Source organism: Apostichopus japonicus, chromosome 23, assembly GCF_037975245.1.
Source record: "Apostichopus japonicus isolate 1M-3 chromosome 23, ASM3797524v1, whole genome shotgun sequence".
Classification (NCBI taxonomy): Eukaryota; Metazoa; Echinodermata; class Holothuroidea; order Aspidochirotida; family Stichopodidae; genus Apostichopus; species Apostichopus japonicus.
This window is the reverse complement of record NC_092583.1, coordinates 1,704,508-1,720,606: the sequence shown is the minus strand read 5'-3', so window position 1 is coordinate 1,720,606 and position 16,099 is coordinate 1,704,508. Positions and strand designations below refer to the sequence as shown.

General features: G+C 36.5%; 1 protein-coding gene across 6 annotated transcripts; it reads right to left on the bottom strand.

Annotated features, from left to right (window-relative positions):
* Positions 1-1,008: 1,008 nt before the first annotated feature.
* Positions 1,009-16,015, bottom strand: LOC139964574 (galactosylceramide sulfotransferase-like). Of its 6 annotated transcripts, XM_071966273.1 has the most exons (4): positions 15,744-16,015; positions 8,679-8,799; positions 6,852-7,012; positions 1,041-2,833 (listed from the first exon to the last, which is right to left on the bottom strand). In XM_071966273.1, the coding sequence occupies exons 3-4, from the start codon at positions 6,998-7,000 to the stop codon at positions 1,765-1,767; spliced, it is 1,218 nt and encodes a 405-aa protein (XP_071822374.1). In that variant the 5' UTR covers positions 7,001-7,012; positions 8,679-8,799; positions 15,744-16,015; the 3' UTR covers positions 1,041-1,764. The 6 variants fall into 6 exon arrangements, 5 of the variants coding, with proteins under 5 accessions (XP_071822371.1, XP_071822374.1, XP_071822373.1 ...); XR_011792017.1 differs by lacking the exons at positions 8,679-8,799; positions 15,744-16,015 and adding an exon at positions 15,507-15,736 and having other exon boundaries at positions 1,009-4,898; positions 6,852-6,909; XM_071966270.1 differs by lacking the exons at positions 8,679-8,799; positions 15,744-16,015 and adding an exon at positions 15,507-15,712 and having other exon boundaries at positions 1,038-2,833.
* Between the last annotated feature and the right edge of the window lie 84 nt (positions 16,016-16,099).

Genomic DNA, 16,099 nt, shown 5'->3' with positions numbered 1-16,099 from the left:
GCCTAAAGACACCCTTTAAAAACAAACAAACAAACAAACAGATTGATAACGTCTTCAACGTGAGAATTAACTATGACAGTTTTAAGACGTATGCTATCGATGAAGAGGTACGTGGGATCTAGGAAAAAGGCTAGACGAAACATTCTAAAACATTTTCTCAGGCACCCTGAAAACCTGAGATTCAAACTTTGCTGATAAATATCTGGAAAATTCTGAAGAATTTGACCCGCGTAAATCCCACGAGAGGAGGTCCATTCCCCCCTTCTCCTCTTTTACAACCTCCAGTCCAACTCACAGCCCCCTTGCCCCACCCACGCTCCGACGAAAAGGAAACGAGAGTATTAAAACCTTCTTTCCTTTCGTAAATGGCACAACCCTGATAGCAGGGCAAATGACGTAAGGCGATATCAATGAGCTATAATAACCATGTATGTATGTATGTATGTATGTATGTATGTATGTATGTATGTATGTATGTATGTATGTATGTATGTATGTATGTATGTATGTATGTATGTATGTATGTATGTATGTATGTATGTATGTATGTATGTATGTATGTATGTATGTATGTATGTATGTATGTATGTATGTATGTATGTATGCATGCATGCATGCATGCATGCATGCATGCATGCATGCATGCATGCATGCATGCATGCATGCATGCATGCATGTATGTATGTATGTATGTATGTATGTATGTATGTATGTATGTATGTATGTATGTATGTATGTATGTATGTATGTATGTATGTATGTATGTATGTATGTATGTATGTATGTATGTATGTATGTATGTATGTATGTATGTATGTATGTATGTATGTATGTATGTATGTATGTATGTATGTATGTATGTATGTATGTATGTATGTATGTATGTATGTATGTATGTATGTATGTATGTATGTATGTATGTATGTATGTATGTATGTATGTATGTATGTATGTATGTATGTATGTATGTATGTATGTATGTATGTATGTATGTATGTATGTATGTATGTATGTATGTATGTATGTATGTATGTATGTATGTATGTATGTATGTATGTATGTATGTATGTATGTATGTATGTATGTATGTATGTGTGTGTGTGTATGTGTGTGTGTGTGTGTATGTGTGTATGTGTGTGTGTGTATGTATGTATGTATGTATGTATGTATGTATGTGTGTATGTATGTATGTATGTATGTATGTATGTATGTATGTATGTATGTATGTATGTATGTATGTATGTATGTATGTATGTATGTATGTATGTATGTATGTATGTATGTATGTATGTATGTATGTATGTATGTATGTATGTATGTATGTATGTATGTATGCGAGTATGTATGTATGTATGTATGAGAGTATGCATGTAGGCCTATGGATGTATGTATGTATTGGCTTGTCTATCCTAACATAGCTATTCAGTAACTAATACGCGAGTCTAACATTCTAAGGTGGAACGGTTGAAATAGGCAAGAATTACTCACGACGGTTTCCTTCGATATATATAATCTGAAAGTCCAAAGGTCTACAATTACAGCAAATAAAAGAAGAAGAAAAAATAGCACTTATCAACGATCGCTTTAAAAAACAGTGTTGGTCTTCTATTGATTATACGTTATCACAGACCATACGTTATACGTAGGCCTATAAGTGACAATTCATCCGAATAATAATAATCATAATAATAATAATGATTATAAAATAACAACAACAACAATAATATTATAAGTTCAATGAACCTATTGTAATTTCTTGGGCAATCATCCATATTTCTTTTTCATATAAGTTCGAATAAGTTTCGTGTATCCGATGTCGGCTCTTAGAATCCTGGTGCACCTTTCTGTATTATTCTTAAGTACAAATTTATCTTCTCTCCTATCTTCTCTGTCAAGTCTATAAGAATCGATACATTGATCAAAAGCTTCCTGGTTTAATTGTCTAAAAAATTTCAAGTCTCTCTGAAAATCTTTACCGTAAGCATCTACTTTCTTCCAAAATGTCCGATTGAAGTGATCATATAGTAAAACATCTCCATGGTTCCATTTTTTAATCTTCGCTATTAATTCGTCACTTTTCTGAAATCGATGACTTGAACTTCTGACCCCAGCTGATATGTATAAAATATCTTCATAATCCCAACACAATAATTTTCTTAATAGAATGAGAGACTCGTCGTAATATTCTCTGATCAAAACAAGGTCCAATTCCTCGTCCAAGTCTTGAATTGCGCCCTCTAATTTGACGTCATCCTCATCGAACTCATGCTCGAAACCTAAATCGAATAATTGTCCATTTCTACTCAGTTGCCACATTTTAAACTTTTTCCAATATTTCTTCGGGTCTTTCATATAAGCCTCCAAATGTGTTTCTCCCTCTAGTTTATTAATCGTTTTGTACATTTCGAAATATCCGAAAGCCGATTCCAATTGGTCTTCGGGCTTTCGTAGGATGGTGACGTAGACTGCATTCGGTATCAATAGACTCATCTCCTTACGATCATATCTGGCGTGATTCGCTAAAATGTCAAACGTCTTCTTCTTCATCTTAGGGAACGATAACACATCTTTGCGATTAAATTTGCCAGGAAAGGATAGAACGTGGCTTTTTCCCGTAACGAACGTCAAATTGCGATAATAACCGTATCGCTCAAAGATGGAAGCAGTTGTTGTACTCGCTGTTTTGTGTGTCTTTATAAACACTATCTTCTGTTTTGGTGAACATTCTGGCTCATGTGTGGAAACCAATGTGTTATTATTATTATTATTACTCATATCTCCCCACTCTAACTCAGCGAGAGGCGCAAAGCTTCGGTAAAGTCCTGCAGTTAACCTTCAAATGGAAATCGAAAAAACGGTGACAACATTTATTTCATCACATTAATTCGTTGAAACTAATTTTTCAAGAAGTCTAGTGAACGAAAAAACCTTTTTTTTTGTTCCAGCCCCCTCCCCACCCCCTCTCATCATCTCCTTTCGACATTAGAAGGGGTTTCCAATAATTGTCAAAACAAAGGATTGGGCGGCCATTTGAAAACCATTGGAGATTGGTCTAACGTCCGCTCCATCCAACCAAAGATTTTGAGTGGTAAAAGTGTTTCTTACTAAGATAATTAGGCCTATCTCCTCTTTCCCATGTTGTGATCATATAATTGTCCCCCTGGGGGGAAATATTTACACATTGTAATTATTTAAAATCTGTTCATTTTGTCAATAGGGACCCAAGTATTGACAGATAGGTATTGAAATGAGGTTTTAATTTTTATAATTTTTTTATAATTAAGCTAATTAGATATGCAAATATGTAAATGAGGTTATGATACAAACAATGTACTTTTTTGCCCATGGATTTGAAATTATTTTGATGAAATTTGCTGGACTTTTGATAGTTTGATGAGTTCAAGACATGTTATTTCATTAGTAAAATATAATTTGATGTTTGAATGTGAGGAATATGACTGATTTTCCCCCCTCCAAACAAACAAATGTATTCTGTAATACATTGGTAGCCACGCGTAACGGTAAGTCTATATATACCAAATTGCGCTACATACACAATACATAGTACATACAGTGTGCAACTATCCCAGCAAAAAATGTACCCTAATTTTACCGCGGTAAACTATGGTAAATGTGTGGTAAATAGGGTAAATGTGTGGTAAAATTGTGGTAAAATCAACCGCGGTACAACAAGTTACCGCATTTTTACCATGGTATTACCGCGGTAAAAGTATGGTAAAAGTGCGGTAAATTTACCGCAGTTTTACCATTATATTACCGCGGTAAAAGTAGGGTAAAAGTGCGGTACATTTACCGCGGTAAATTTACCGCAGTTTTACCATGATATTACCACGGTATAAGTAGGGTAAAAGTGCGGTACATTTACCGCGGTAAATTTACCACAGTTTTACCATGGTACTACCGCGGTAAAAGTGTGGTACATTTACTACGGTAAATTTACCACAATTTTACCATGGTATTACCGCGGTAAAAGTAGGGTAAAAGTGTAGTACATTTACTACGGTAAATTTACCGCAGTTTTACCATTATATTACCGCGGTAAAAGTAGGGTAAAAGTGTGGTACATTTACTATGGTAAATTTACCATAGTTTTACCATGATATTTCTGTAGTAAAAGTAGGGTAAGTTAATATGGTACATAAACTACATAGGTGAAATTCCTACAATTGTGCCATGATTAACCACAGTAAAAATAGGGTAAAACTATACGGTGCAATTATACTATGGTAAATTTACCATAATTGTACCATGATTTTACCACAGTAGAACATATATGGGTCACACTATGAAACATGATGGTACATTTACAGCAATTTTTCCATGATTTTGTCCCATATTTTTGCAATACTGATATGACAAACCTTTTGTTCTACTCATATCTTAATGTTGGCAATATAAATTACCTGTGGATATGAGTTGAATAAAGAAGAGAGACAAGCGGCTATTCTTATATGTTATAGTATGCATCTCTTTTCCTAAAAAAAAAACAAGCAGAGGATAGATGCATAGAGAATTCCTTCATGGAATCCCTGATAAATTTGAGATGAGACAGCAATTAATTCTTTTTTCTTCATTATTAGGGAGAACCTAAAAGTCTTTAAAATGAAAAAAAGAATTATAAAAACTAGCACACATAAGGCATAGCTTCTGTGCCTCAACACTGTGGCACACAAAAATTGACCAATCAGTGTCCTCAGATTTGGGTATTCTCTGTCAGGTCCATTAAATGACATGACAAGTCTATGTATCTATAATCTCCCCCGTAGGACCTCTTGCGAGGTCGAACAGGGGTAAATTCCTTTATTGTCAGATTGGAGCGGTGAGGTGGCAGAACGGGAGAGTACACGTCTGCAGTACCTGAGGTCCCTGGTTCAAACCTTTGAAGACAAAAAAAAAGTCCATGTGACCCCCTCGGAAAAAGGTTGTTTATTGATGCAGGCTGTCTTATGTGCAAAATAAAGCTATGGGAAGCTCTCTAGTGTATTCCTATCTCGAGTAATGATTTTCTAAAAGCATGTCTTCACATGTGTTCATTTACGGGCAATCGGGAATTTAAGAGGTCGTTTTGAGTTGTTGAGTAAATCTGCAAAGATTTCCTTCAGAAACGTGAGCATATTGACCAATGTTAACTGGCACCCGCTGAAGATACGGTATGCCTGTATGACCATGGAGCAATAAAGAGTTTATAGCTCCATTGTATGACATGCGGGCATGTTTGAGCTTTCCTGAAACGGGGACAAACTTTGAACATGACTTGTGGTTAGGGCGGTATAGTATTCTCACCCTTAATTCCAAACATAAGGATAATATCATGTCCGAATGTGTCGAAGAAGTCATCAATAATTCTTGCAACTTTAAAGCAGCATTTTGCGTTGGGTCGCCTTTTTCCACCTTTTTAACATGTGCATCGATTTGTTTTAGATGTATCAATCATAAAACAGCAAACTAAGATACCATCCAAGTTTCACCCTGCCAAGAGCGTTAATTAGCGAGTAATTAACGATTTATGTCGATAACGAGTAAAAGTGTCCTCGACAAAGTTTTCATATCTCCAAATCCACTAGTTTGAATTCCACCAATCAGTGAACAGTATGTTTATTCATGAGCATTTTGCGTTTGGTCGCCGTTTTCTACTTTTTTGACATGTCCATCGAGTTTTTTACATACTTTTTACATCAAATCACAAAACAGCAAATTAAGATATTAGCCAAGTTTTTCCGTGCCAAAAACGTTAATTGGCGAGTATTCCACATACAAAATTAATCGCATTCAGTTCCCAAACCCACTAGTTTGAATTCAACCAATCAGAGATGCAGGTTTAGTTATGAGCCGTTGCTAAAAATAGATTCAAGACTTTGCGTTGGTACAACCAGGGAGTTGTTATGCAACTGCCTGGTACAACTGCCATATAGACTGTACACAAATCAAGCGTGGTGTTATATTACTTATCTGTCAATGACGTTCGTAGTGTTTAAATATTCATATTATGGGCGAGGTTTATTGGGTTCCCAACGGAAAATATCTTGGAGAACAACAAAGTTGAAAGTTGCAAATTTTTCGACTTTCATGTCGCTGCAAAATGCTGCTTTAAAGCAGCATTTTGCGTCCTTTTCTATGATTTTTCTCAACCTCACTGATTCTATACTTTGCCATAATGACATACATAACTAGCTAATCTATTTATATTTTACTTCAAATGGTGGCATGAAAGTCGAAAAATTTGCAACTTTCAACTTTGTTGTTCTCCAAGATATTTTCCGTTGGGAACCCAATAAACCTCGCCCATAATATGAATATTTAAACACTACGAACGTCATTGACAGATACGTAATATAACACCACGCTTGATTTGTGTACAGTCTATATGGCAGTTGTACCAGGGAGTTGCATAACAACTCCCTGGTACAACCAACGCGAAGTCTTGAATCTATATTTAGCAACGGCTCATAACTAAACCTGCATCTCTGATTGGTTGAATTCAAACTAGTGGGTTTGGCGGAATTGTATGCAATTAATTTTAACTGTGAAATTTGTCGAGGACACTCTTCTCATTTATCGACATAAATCGTTAATTACTCGCTAATTAACGCTCTTGGCAGGGTGAAACTTGGATGGTATCTTAGATTGCTGTTTTATGATTGATACATGTAAAAAAATCGATGCACATGTTAAAAAAGTGGAAAAAAGCGACCCAACGCAAAATGCTGCTTTAAGACTTATTGATTGAGAGGGGGAGGGGGGGCCTTTATAGTAGTAAAGCTAAAAGTTTTACCAGAAGCTGACTTTTCACAGACCGAAAACTTGAAATCGAGGCAAAACCATTAACTTACCTTACATTCGATTTGAAAAGTGGCTTCAAGCGAGGTAAGTTGACTTGGTGTAGTAGCCCTAAGATCGCAACGATTACATACAGGGACAAAGAGATAACAACGATTATCCGTTTGGACTGTAAACATATTGTCTTCGTCTGCGGAACCATGTTAGCAAGATACTAGAAGGAAACATTTCGAAATATATAGAACCGATTATATTTGAATATTTCAAATAGTTTACAGCAATTCTGTCAAGCTTCCTCACCGACGATCTTTACCAAATTTGGTATGTGCGACATACAAAACACACACACACACGCATACATGTTTATATGTATATCTCTGTTATGGAATATTGATTTATTAATTTTACTTGATAAACCATAATCAAAGGAATAGATAAAAAAAACCTTTACTATGTGTAGAGTCAGTATGATCTATTTTGTACAAAATAAATAAGGTAAACGACACATATATACCAATTACCGTTAGAGCTATTAATATATCACATAAATATGAAAATCATCTTAGGTACATTCAAATCGCGATGCGACTCATATATATTCGTAGTACGACCGGTAAATATCATATATTACTTAACTTTTAAGACTTTTAAGGCTTAAGGCTTTTAATGTCGAACTACGTTTGGGTCCAGCTGTAAGGGCACATAGCAGATGACCAGGTGGCCCCGCCCCCTCTTTACTCCATGCAGCACTGTCAACATTTTTTTTATTCTTCTTCTTTTATAATCTAGTTGTTCATTTGTCCTTTAAAGGTTCACACAATTGGTATTTTGAATTTACCTAACAATGCATTATCTTTCAGTTCCAGTGCTTCATTAATAATTTGTAATGTAATAACAGCCTATATGAATTTCTCCTGTTAATTAATGTTTTCTAGGCTTAGATAACGACGTAGAAGTATACAGAACAAACAAATAGAGACCTCAAGATTTTTATGTGTCGCTTAATCTGCTTGTAAACCATGATTTAATTCCTTAAAATTCCATTTAAAGCCACGCAACTACACACATACACACACTCACCCACGTACAAATAAACATGCACCTAGTCGTTATCTTTGAACATTGGAATAAGATGAAAGCTGTGCGGCACATAGATATAGTCAACGGAGTTTTCACACTGTCATAAGTGAGTTATCTGTTACATCTTGGGGCAAACCGACTAATGTGCTTAGTATACACAAAACAAGCCTTTATAGACAATATATCAACAAAAGCAGGTAAACATCATTCAGGTTATAGTCTATCCAGCATAAAGAACAAACACAGCTAAGTCAATGAGGGGATGGGCATTTTGGGGGTCTACTGGCAGGGGTACCCCACCAATATAAATTACTGGAAATGCCCATCACTTACATTTGAAGTAATACCTATCATTTTCCAGTAGGTTTCAACTGGTTACCTCATGAGCTGACCTAGGTCAATGAGGGGATGGGCATTTTGGGGGTCTACTGGCAGGGGTACCCCACCAATATAAATTACTGGAAATGCCCATCACTTACATTTGAAGTAATACCTATCATTTTCCAGTAGGTTTCAACTGGTTACCTTATGAGCTGACCTAGGTCAATGAGGGGATGGGCATTTTGGGGGTCTACTGGCAGGGGTACCCCACCAATAAAAATTACTGGCAATGCCCATCCCTTGTATCTGAAGTCCTAACCAACATTTTCCAGTAGGTTTCAAGTGGTTACCTCATGAGCTGACCTAGGTCAGCCGTGAGGGGTCAATTATTGATCACTGGCAGGGGTACCCCACCACCAATAATTACTGGCAATAGCCATTTGTTGCTCTTGGGGCCATATCTGACACATTGTACTTACTTTGATGTGGTTACCATGAAAGCTGATCTAGGTTAGCTATCAGGTGACTTTAAAATTGCTCTCCCAGCCACACCCACCACAGCCGGTTTGCCAGTCGTCTGGTTTCATATACAGGAATGCACTGTGAACATTGTGATGTACAAGGCAATTGGTTACCTTCCCAGCTAACCGAACCCTCTGGGCTCCCGGTCTATTGGGATCATTATTAACATGATTAACATAATTATTAAGCTTTGAAAAATAACTTGGTGTTATGCTGTGCAAAGCTAATAATTATTTGGTAAAGCTGCTATTCCTGGCTTATAATTTGAGGGACCTAGATTTAAATGTATACCTCCCAATATGTTATAAAATTTTAATGTAAATGTATGTTTAGGATAACGTGAGTTATCATGTGCTATATCTGTATCTGTGCTTACACGTATATCATATTTTCTGTTCACAGGTCAATAATGGTGCAGATTTTGGCTTCCTGAAGACAAGTGGGAGGCCATTTGTAGTTAAGAGAAACACTCTTTGTTCGTGAAGACTTAACTGGTGTCGATTTGGGGTACCACTTTAAAACGAAAGTCATGAGGAACCCTTGCCCAAGATTCAACTTTGCATTATTGTGCAGTGCTATACTTTTGCGATTCATGTTTGATCCATTAACTTGTCTTAACTTTGTTGGAATAAAATCAGATTTTCAGATTTTTGTTTACAGTGATTTCTTCTCTATCTGTCGAAAGTCAGCCTTTGTAGACATCAGAAGTTTTATCAGAAATAAATACTGCCAACGTACACATTATTTGTGCTTCTTCTGCTCTCTTTTCTTTCAGTGATGCTAGTCAGTGAAACTAGTCGGGTTTAATTCTTTCAGTGATTCTAGTCAGTGCAACTAGTCAGTCGATACCGACTAAGAAAGGTTAGTCGGGAGAGGCACCATCCTGACTAATGTAAAACCTGCTATAAACTAGTCGGTGGCTGGTATAAATTAGTCGGTAAAGACCGACTAATGTCACCAACTAATGTAACTGACTAATATACATTTACCGACTAAGAAATTGTTGATCGACTAAGCTGACGGACTAAGATGACCGACTAAGAAATCCAACTGACTAAGGAATAAATTAGTCGGTATAGCAACTGATTAAGGCTGTGTTAGTCAGGAGAGGCACCAGATGGACTAACGTTATGTTAGTCGGTGAACCAATTTAAGTTTTCAGTGTACAACTCATGCCTATGGAAGCGTGGGGACATTAATATTATATGTATTATCTTAGATTACAAATAAATTCATGTGTTTGCACTGAAACCCTTTACAAGGTGTACTTACTATATAAAGAGAAGTGCAACTCATAAGCAAGAATATTTTGACATAATGTGGTAGCCCATACATGCAATACAGACACAACTCTTTAAATGTACATTAATATTCACACAGATTGAAACAGATTGAAAGAGGAAGGTGCCAACTGCATTATCAGTACGCAGCTGGTACGGTACGGTGCCAGCATTATTTTAATATATGCCAGCATTAATTTGAATTTATGTCCACATCAAATCAATTTTATGTAGACATAAAAAAGTCCTGCCTCCTGATATGTCGTCATAATTTCTGAATTTTGTCCACTGTGGCCAACCATACACGTTGTGATATTTGAGAGTGCACACACATGAGAGCCTATACTATACAAACTTTGCTATCTCTACACGGGACAGCAACGTTACAATTAGTTGCATTGAGACCGTCGGTATAATGCGCTATATAAATAAGTTATTTTAACAAAATACGTTGTGTTTATTGAGCACGATAAATGCAAAAATGTTTGCAGACAATGGTAAGGACTATTAGTCAAACAAATCACAGGAAATTTGGAAACGCATCATTGACTGCTTTCAGCATGAAACTTCTTTGTAACGGGAGTGTTTTTAACCTTCTACTTTGCGGTTGATTGTTATCATTTATTTGTTTTGAAACAAATTCAATCATCTATACAAAGGATTTGAAGAAATGTCGGTTCTTTTGAGAAGTTGCGGTTATTTTAAAAGAAAGAAAGAAAGATATTATTCCAAAAAGTACGAAAACATGTTATTGGAAACCTGCTCAAATCCCGAATCCTGTGTCGTTGTACTCTTGTTTACACAATTTACACGTTGACACTGAGGGTTATATCTACGATTTGTGCAAACAGATGAATATTATTTTTTTTCAACTCCCTGGTTTAAAGTTGCAGGTAAAAAGGCATGTCTATTAAGTGTTTATATGAATGAGGAATTGTTATAACGGAACGCCGTTACTCTTTTAGAGATGTGTAACCATTTTCTTTAAAACTTTCCTAGCTTCCAAAATTGTTATTATTTTGAATTCTTATACATGAACTCATACTTTCATTTGTGGCTTCATCATCTGTTACTAACAATGTGTTCAAATTTGTTGTATCACAGTGTTCTTGAGTTTAATTGTTTCTACCTGGTAAGTTGCATCACATAATTTAAAAAACAAAAAAGCACCTACGGTTACAGTTTACCGTTAATCAATGAATCACAGGTAGGGATGTGTCTGTTGTATAAAGGTTTACAAGATTGATTGCCCTACACAACAAACAATAACAACACCACTGAACTGAACTGAACAATGTGGCAACAAACACGTATTTAATGTAAATCCCACCCGTACAGTATACCCACAAAGAAATGTGTAATACCCACACGTTTATAGTACTCGAGTCCAGCTTTCTGCACTCGGACTTAAAAGGATTGTCTGGTGGCCCAAAGAAGTTTCCTTAAAAAATAGTAAATAATTTTCCAAACATGTTGTCAAAGTATGAGAACGCTAATGTTGCGTTTGACAGAGAAACGATTTTTTAATCGTTATGGATAGACATTTCAAATATGATTTGAACAGTACAATACGTGACGTCAGCTCTGCCATAGCAGATTGCGTCATAACCCACCCTCCGCACAGTACCTATACGGTAATCACAACAAAAACGGCGTGTGTATAGAGATAAATTTCTTCCTTAATTTCCGGTGAAATTTCTTAAAAATTAGACATGTTTTCAAAAACTCCTTAAGCCACCATGTACTTGAGCGGTGGCTCCGTGGTCTTTGTGTAACATAAGGTAAATTTTAACAGCAGACTCTGAGTTGTTCAGGCTATACATCGCGCTATCCAGCTCCAACGCGAAAAATGTTCGCATGTAGGCTATACTCAAACGTTCACAATCGGACAGTTCTGCGAAGCCTAAGCTTCTCAGCGCTATATTCTGCTCTGACAACGATTCGATCAATTTCTTCAATAATTTCCGGTGAAATTTCTTATAAATTAGATATGATTTAAAAAACTCCTTAAGCCGCAATATATTTAGTAGATCGGTGGTTTCGTGGTCTTTGTGTAACACAAGATAAGTTTTAACAGCAGGCTCTTCGTTGTTGATACATCGCGGTATCCAGCTCCAGCGCGAAGAATGTTCGCGTGTATAGGCTCTCTAACGTTTACAATCGGACAGTTCTGCGATGACATCGATCCCGCCAAGTTTCATCTTTCGGTTTAACGAATACTTTATAAGTTTCCTTTTACTGTTAATTTGATCCGTGAATTTTATTTCAGCGAGTTCGAAGAACAGTTAATGAACTGTGGTTTGAGTGTGAGTGTACTATGTGTAACGCTATACAAGTACACCAACTGAGCATCGTAGTATATACGTTCGCGAGTATGTACGTTATATATATGAGGCAATTCAATGTGCTTACACGTGAGTTAATTTGCTGCGGAATTGGGAGTGCTAACTTCAAGTCGCCTGTTTTGCCTATCTGCAAGCACTACGTCAAACACCATATTGAAGCGTTCGAACAAACGGTACTTTTGGTGAGAAACTGGTGAATTTGAAAACCAGATTTCTACAAGAAGAAAATGTCGAATGGGGACAATTTTTACATGGTTAGAAAGAGAAAAATAATAACTACAAGGACAATGTATCAAAATCTTCCACCAGACAATTCCTTTAAGACCAATTCCAATTTGGTATATCATCTTGCTTGGCAGATCTCTTATTTCTGAAGTTTACTCTTTGAGTGTCCAAAATGAGCACTTATGTAAGGAGTCAATGCAGTCTCACACATTTAGCCACACATACAATGAATATCTTCTTGTTGAAAGCAAATCCTATGCAGCCAATGCTTTGATTGGTTGCTGCTATTCGTCATATGGTAGATTCTTTGGCATAAACGATAGTGGCTTTGTAATTTATATAGAGACTGTGTGTATACGATAATTCCCACAATATAACTCCATTTCAATTAGATCCTTTCATTGTTCAAACTGTTTCAAAGTTATGGTTACAAAGATAAAACGGTGATCATTAGATGTAATTTTGATCTTAGTAATACAGTGAAAAGCAGTGTGATGTGACAAACAATAATTCACAATGACACAGGCTGTCCTGAAATGACCATTGACCTCAAAAACTGGCTTCTTGTACTAAATGTGATACATCAAAATACTAAATATGACATCTGTCCTTGTTAAAATATTGTGATAAACAATGGTTTCCACAATTTGACCCCTGGTGAACTCAAACGAATATATGACCTCCGCCCACAACATATCACAATATTGGGACTACTAGCCCCATTTATCATCTACATGGCTGGCTGGTGAATGCCAGCTGAACATACACTCTCAGGCGCGTATCCAGGGAGAGGCGTTGGGGCGTGCGCCCCCGGGTAAGAAAAAGAGGAGAGAAAAAGAAAAGAGAAGAAAGGGGAAAAAAGGGGGGAAAAGAGGAGGAAGGAAGGGAAAAGAAAAAGACAAAAGAGAGAAAAGTAGAAAGGGAGAAAAGGAGGGAGCAGAAGAAAAACGCCAAGACATCGACAAGATGGTGGCGCTCCGCTTAGAGCCCCTGTTTATGATAATGTGAGCTATCATGTGCTATATCTGTATCTGTGCTTACACGTATATCATATTTTCTGTTCACAGGTCAATAATGGTGCAGATTTTTGGCTTCCTGAAGACAAGTGGAAGGCCATTTGTAGTTAAGAGAAACACTCTTTGTTCGTGAAGACTTAACTGGTGTCGATTTGGGGTACCACTTTAAAACGAAAGTCGTGAGGAACTCTTGCCCAAGATTCAACTTTGCATTATTGTGCAGCACTATACTTTTGCGATTCATGTTTGATCCATTAACTTGTCTTAACTTTGTTGGAATAAAATGATATTTTCAAATTATTGTTTACAGTGATTTTTTCTCCATCTGTCGAAAGTCAGCTTTTGTAGACATCAGAAGTTTTATCAGAAATAAATATTGCCAACGTACACATTATTTGTGTTTCTTCTGCTCTCTTTTCTTTCAGTGATTCTAGTCAGTGAAACTAGTCGGGTTTAATTCTTTCAGTGATTCTAGTCAGTGCAACTAGTCAGTCGATACCGACTAAGAAAGGTTAGTCGGGAGAGGCACCATCCTGACTAATGTAAAACCTGCTATAAACTAGTCGGTGGCTGGTATAAATTAGTCGGTAAAGACCGACTAATGTCACCAACTAATGTAACTGACTAATATACATTTACCGACTAAGTTATCGTTGATCGACTAAGCTGACGGACTAAGATGACCGACTAAGAAATCCAACTGACTAAGGAATAAATTAGTCGGTATATCAACTGACTAAGGCTGTGTTAGTCGGGAGAGGCACCAGATGGACTAACGTTATGTTAGTCGGTGGACCAATTTAAGTTTTCAGTGTACTCGGCCGATGCTGCATAATTTGACTTTGCATGGATGTCAACGGTATGACCTCAACATAAGGGGACACAACTTGTACATCGGGAAGAGGGTATCTCGGGGTGTGATGGAAGGCGGGGGCTACCGTGTAGGCAGTGATTAAAGGAAACCTGCGATTGCGTATAGGAGCGATTGCGTATAGGAAGCATTTTTCATACATGTCTAAAAAGCAGTAAACTAAAGCGCACCGGCTACATAATACGGAGTTGCTTGTCTTTAATAATTAGAACGATGAGCTCAAACTAATACACGCTACGAAAAATTGTATAAATTTTTATAAAGGAAAAACCCCGTTGCACTCAGAAGAAGAAGAATGAAAAACAACAAAATTACGACAGTTTAAGTAAGTTAGTTGCCAAAAAAGTGGTCGAAAGTTGGTCGAAATTGTCTGCAGTTATACGGTACACTTGATTTGTGGCAACAATTTACGCAAAGTTGGTTGGATTTACAAACGTACCCAATGTTATAGGTAAACAAATTGGTCCAACCTTTTTAACAGAGTATGCTGTTTGAGTTGGGTGTGACATTAATTAACACATCATAGCAGAAATTAATTGGACAGCTTTCAATTTAACTGAAAGGTGTACACCAATTGAAAAAAACGAAGATAAAAAATTTAAAAAAATCATCTCTTAGACAGTGTTGATACGAAGGGGGAAAAAATGGTGTCCCTACACATTTAAACTATACCATATATGATTTTACACTATTAAATATTGTAACAATGTTACCGAATTTTAAGATTTTGATAAACTAAAAACAAAGAGGTTAATTTTAGAGGTAGGCTACTTGTAACCTTATTCAGACCGCATTGAGCATCAGTAGGCCTATAGTACTAGATTGTAGCCAAATTAACACGAAAGAACTACAGCTTCGTGGGTTTGATTCTCGGAGACGAAATATAAATGTTCTTTGTTCTTTTCTCCTTTTTCATCTTACTTATCCTTTGTATTCTTTTGACTTTTGTAATTTAACTATTCACCATTTATATTTATATTATGTGGGATATAAATCAAACTGAAAATATGTTTTGGTAAAACTGTACAAAATATTAAAAGAGCCTTACCGACATCCTTGCAATTTTCTTAAGCAGAAAACAGAATCACCACCATGATGTCAAAGTAACTAGCAAAGTAATATATAAACAAACAGAGAGGTGATATTCTGAGATTAAAGGATTCCTTTTATGAGCCTTCCGTCGCCATCATATTTGAATAATAGTTCATTAACACAGATAGAAATGTTACATGGTCTTTATGTTAGGCTACTTATTAGAATAATAAGAATTTAACTGTGTACTCACCGGATAACATGTAGCCTATTATAGAAAATAAATTGGCGAGCCTAACCTTTCATGCTAATGTGGTAGGTCGCTTTATCTAATGTCTTCCGACAGACCTTTCGCCACGTACCAGTGTATTCTGAACATTTGGTGTATTTGCTTTTCTTGTAAGCTTTGCGCTGATCGGGGTATTCAGTTGCTTACCGGCGTTGCAAACCGCATTGAGGTTATTCTATCGGATTTAGCTTCGTGTGACGTCAGGAGGTATACAACTCCAGTCCGGCTGTAGCTAAGTAAACGCTTAATTAATAATGATAATTACAATGACATAAGAATAGGGATATGAATAGGAATGGGGAATAAGAATCAATCAATCT

Excerpts from the sequence above, each read along its gene's own strand:
- LOC139964574 (XM_071966270.1), bottom strand. Across the intron at positions 2,834-6,851 it reads CTTTTCAAATCGAATGTAAG|GTTAACTGCAGGACTTTACC; the intron begins GTAAGTTAATGG and ends TTCCATTTGAAG.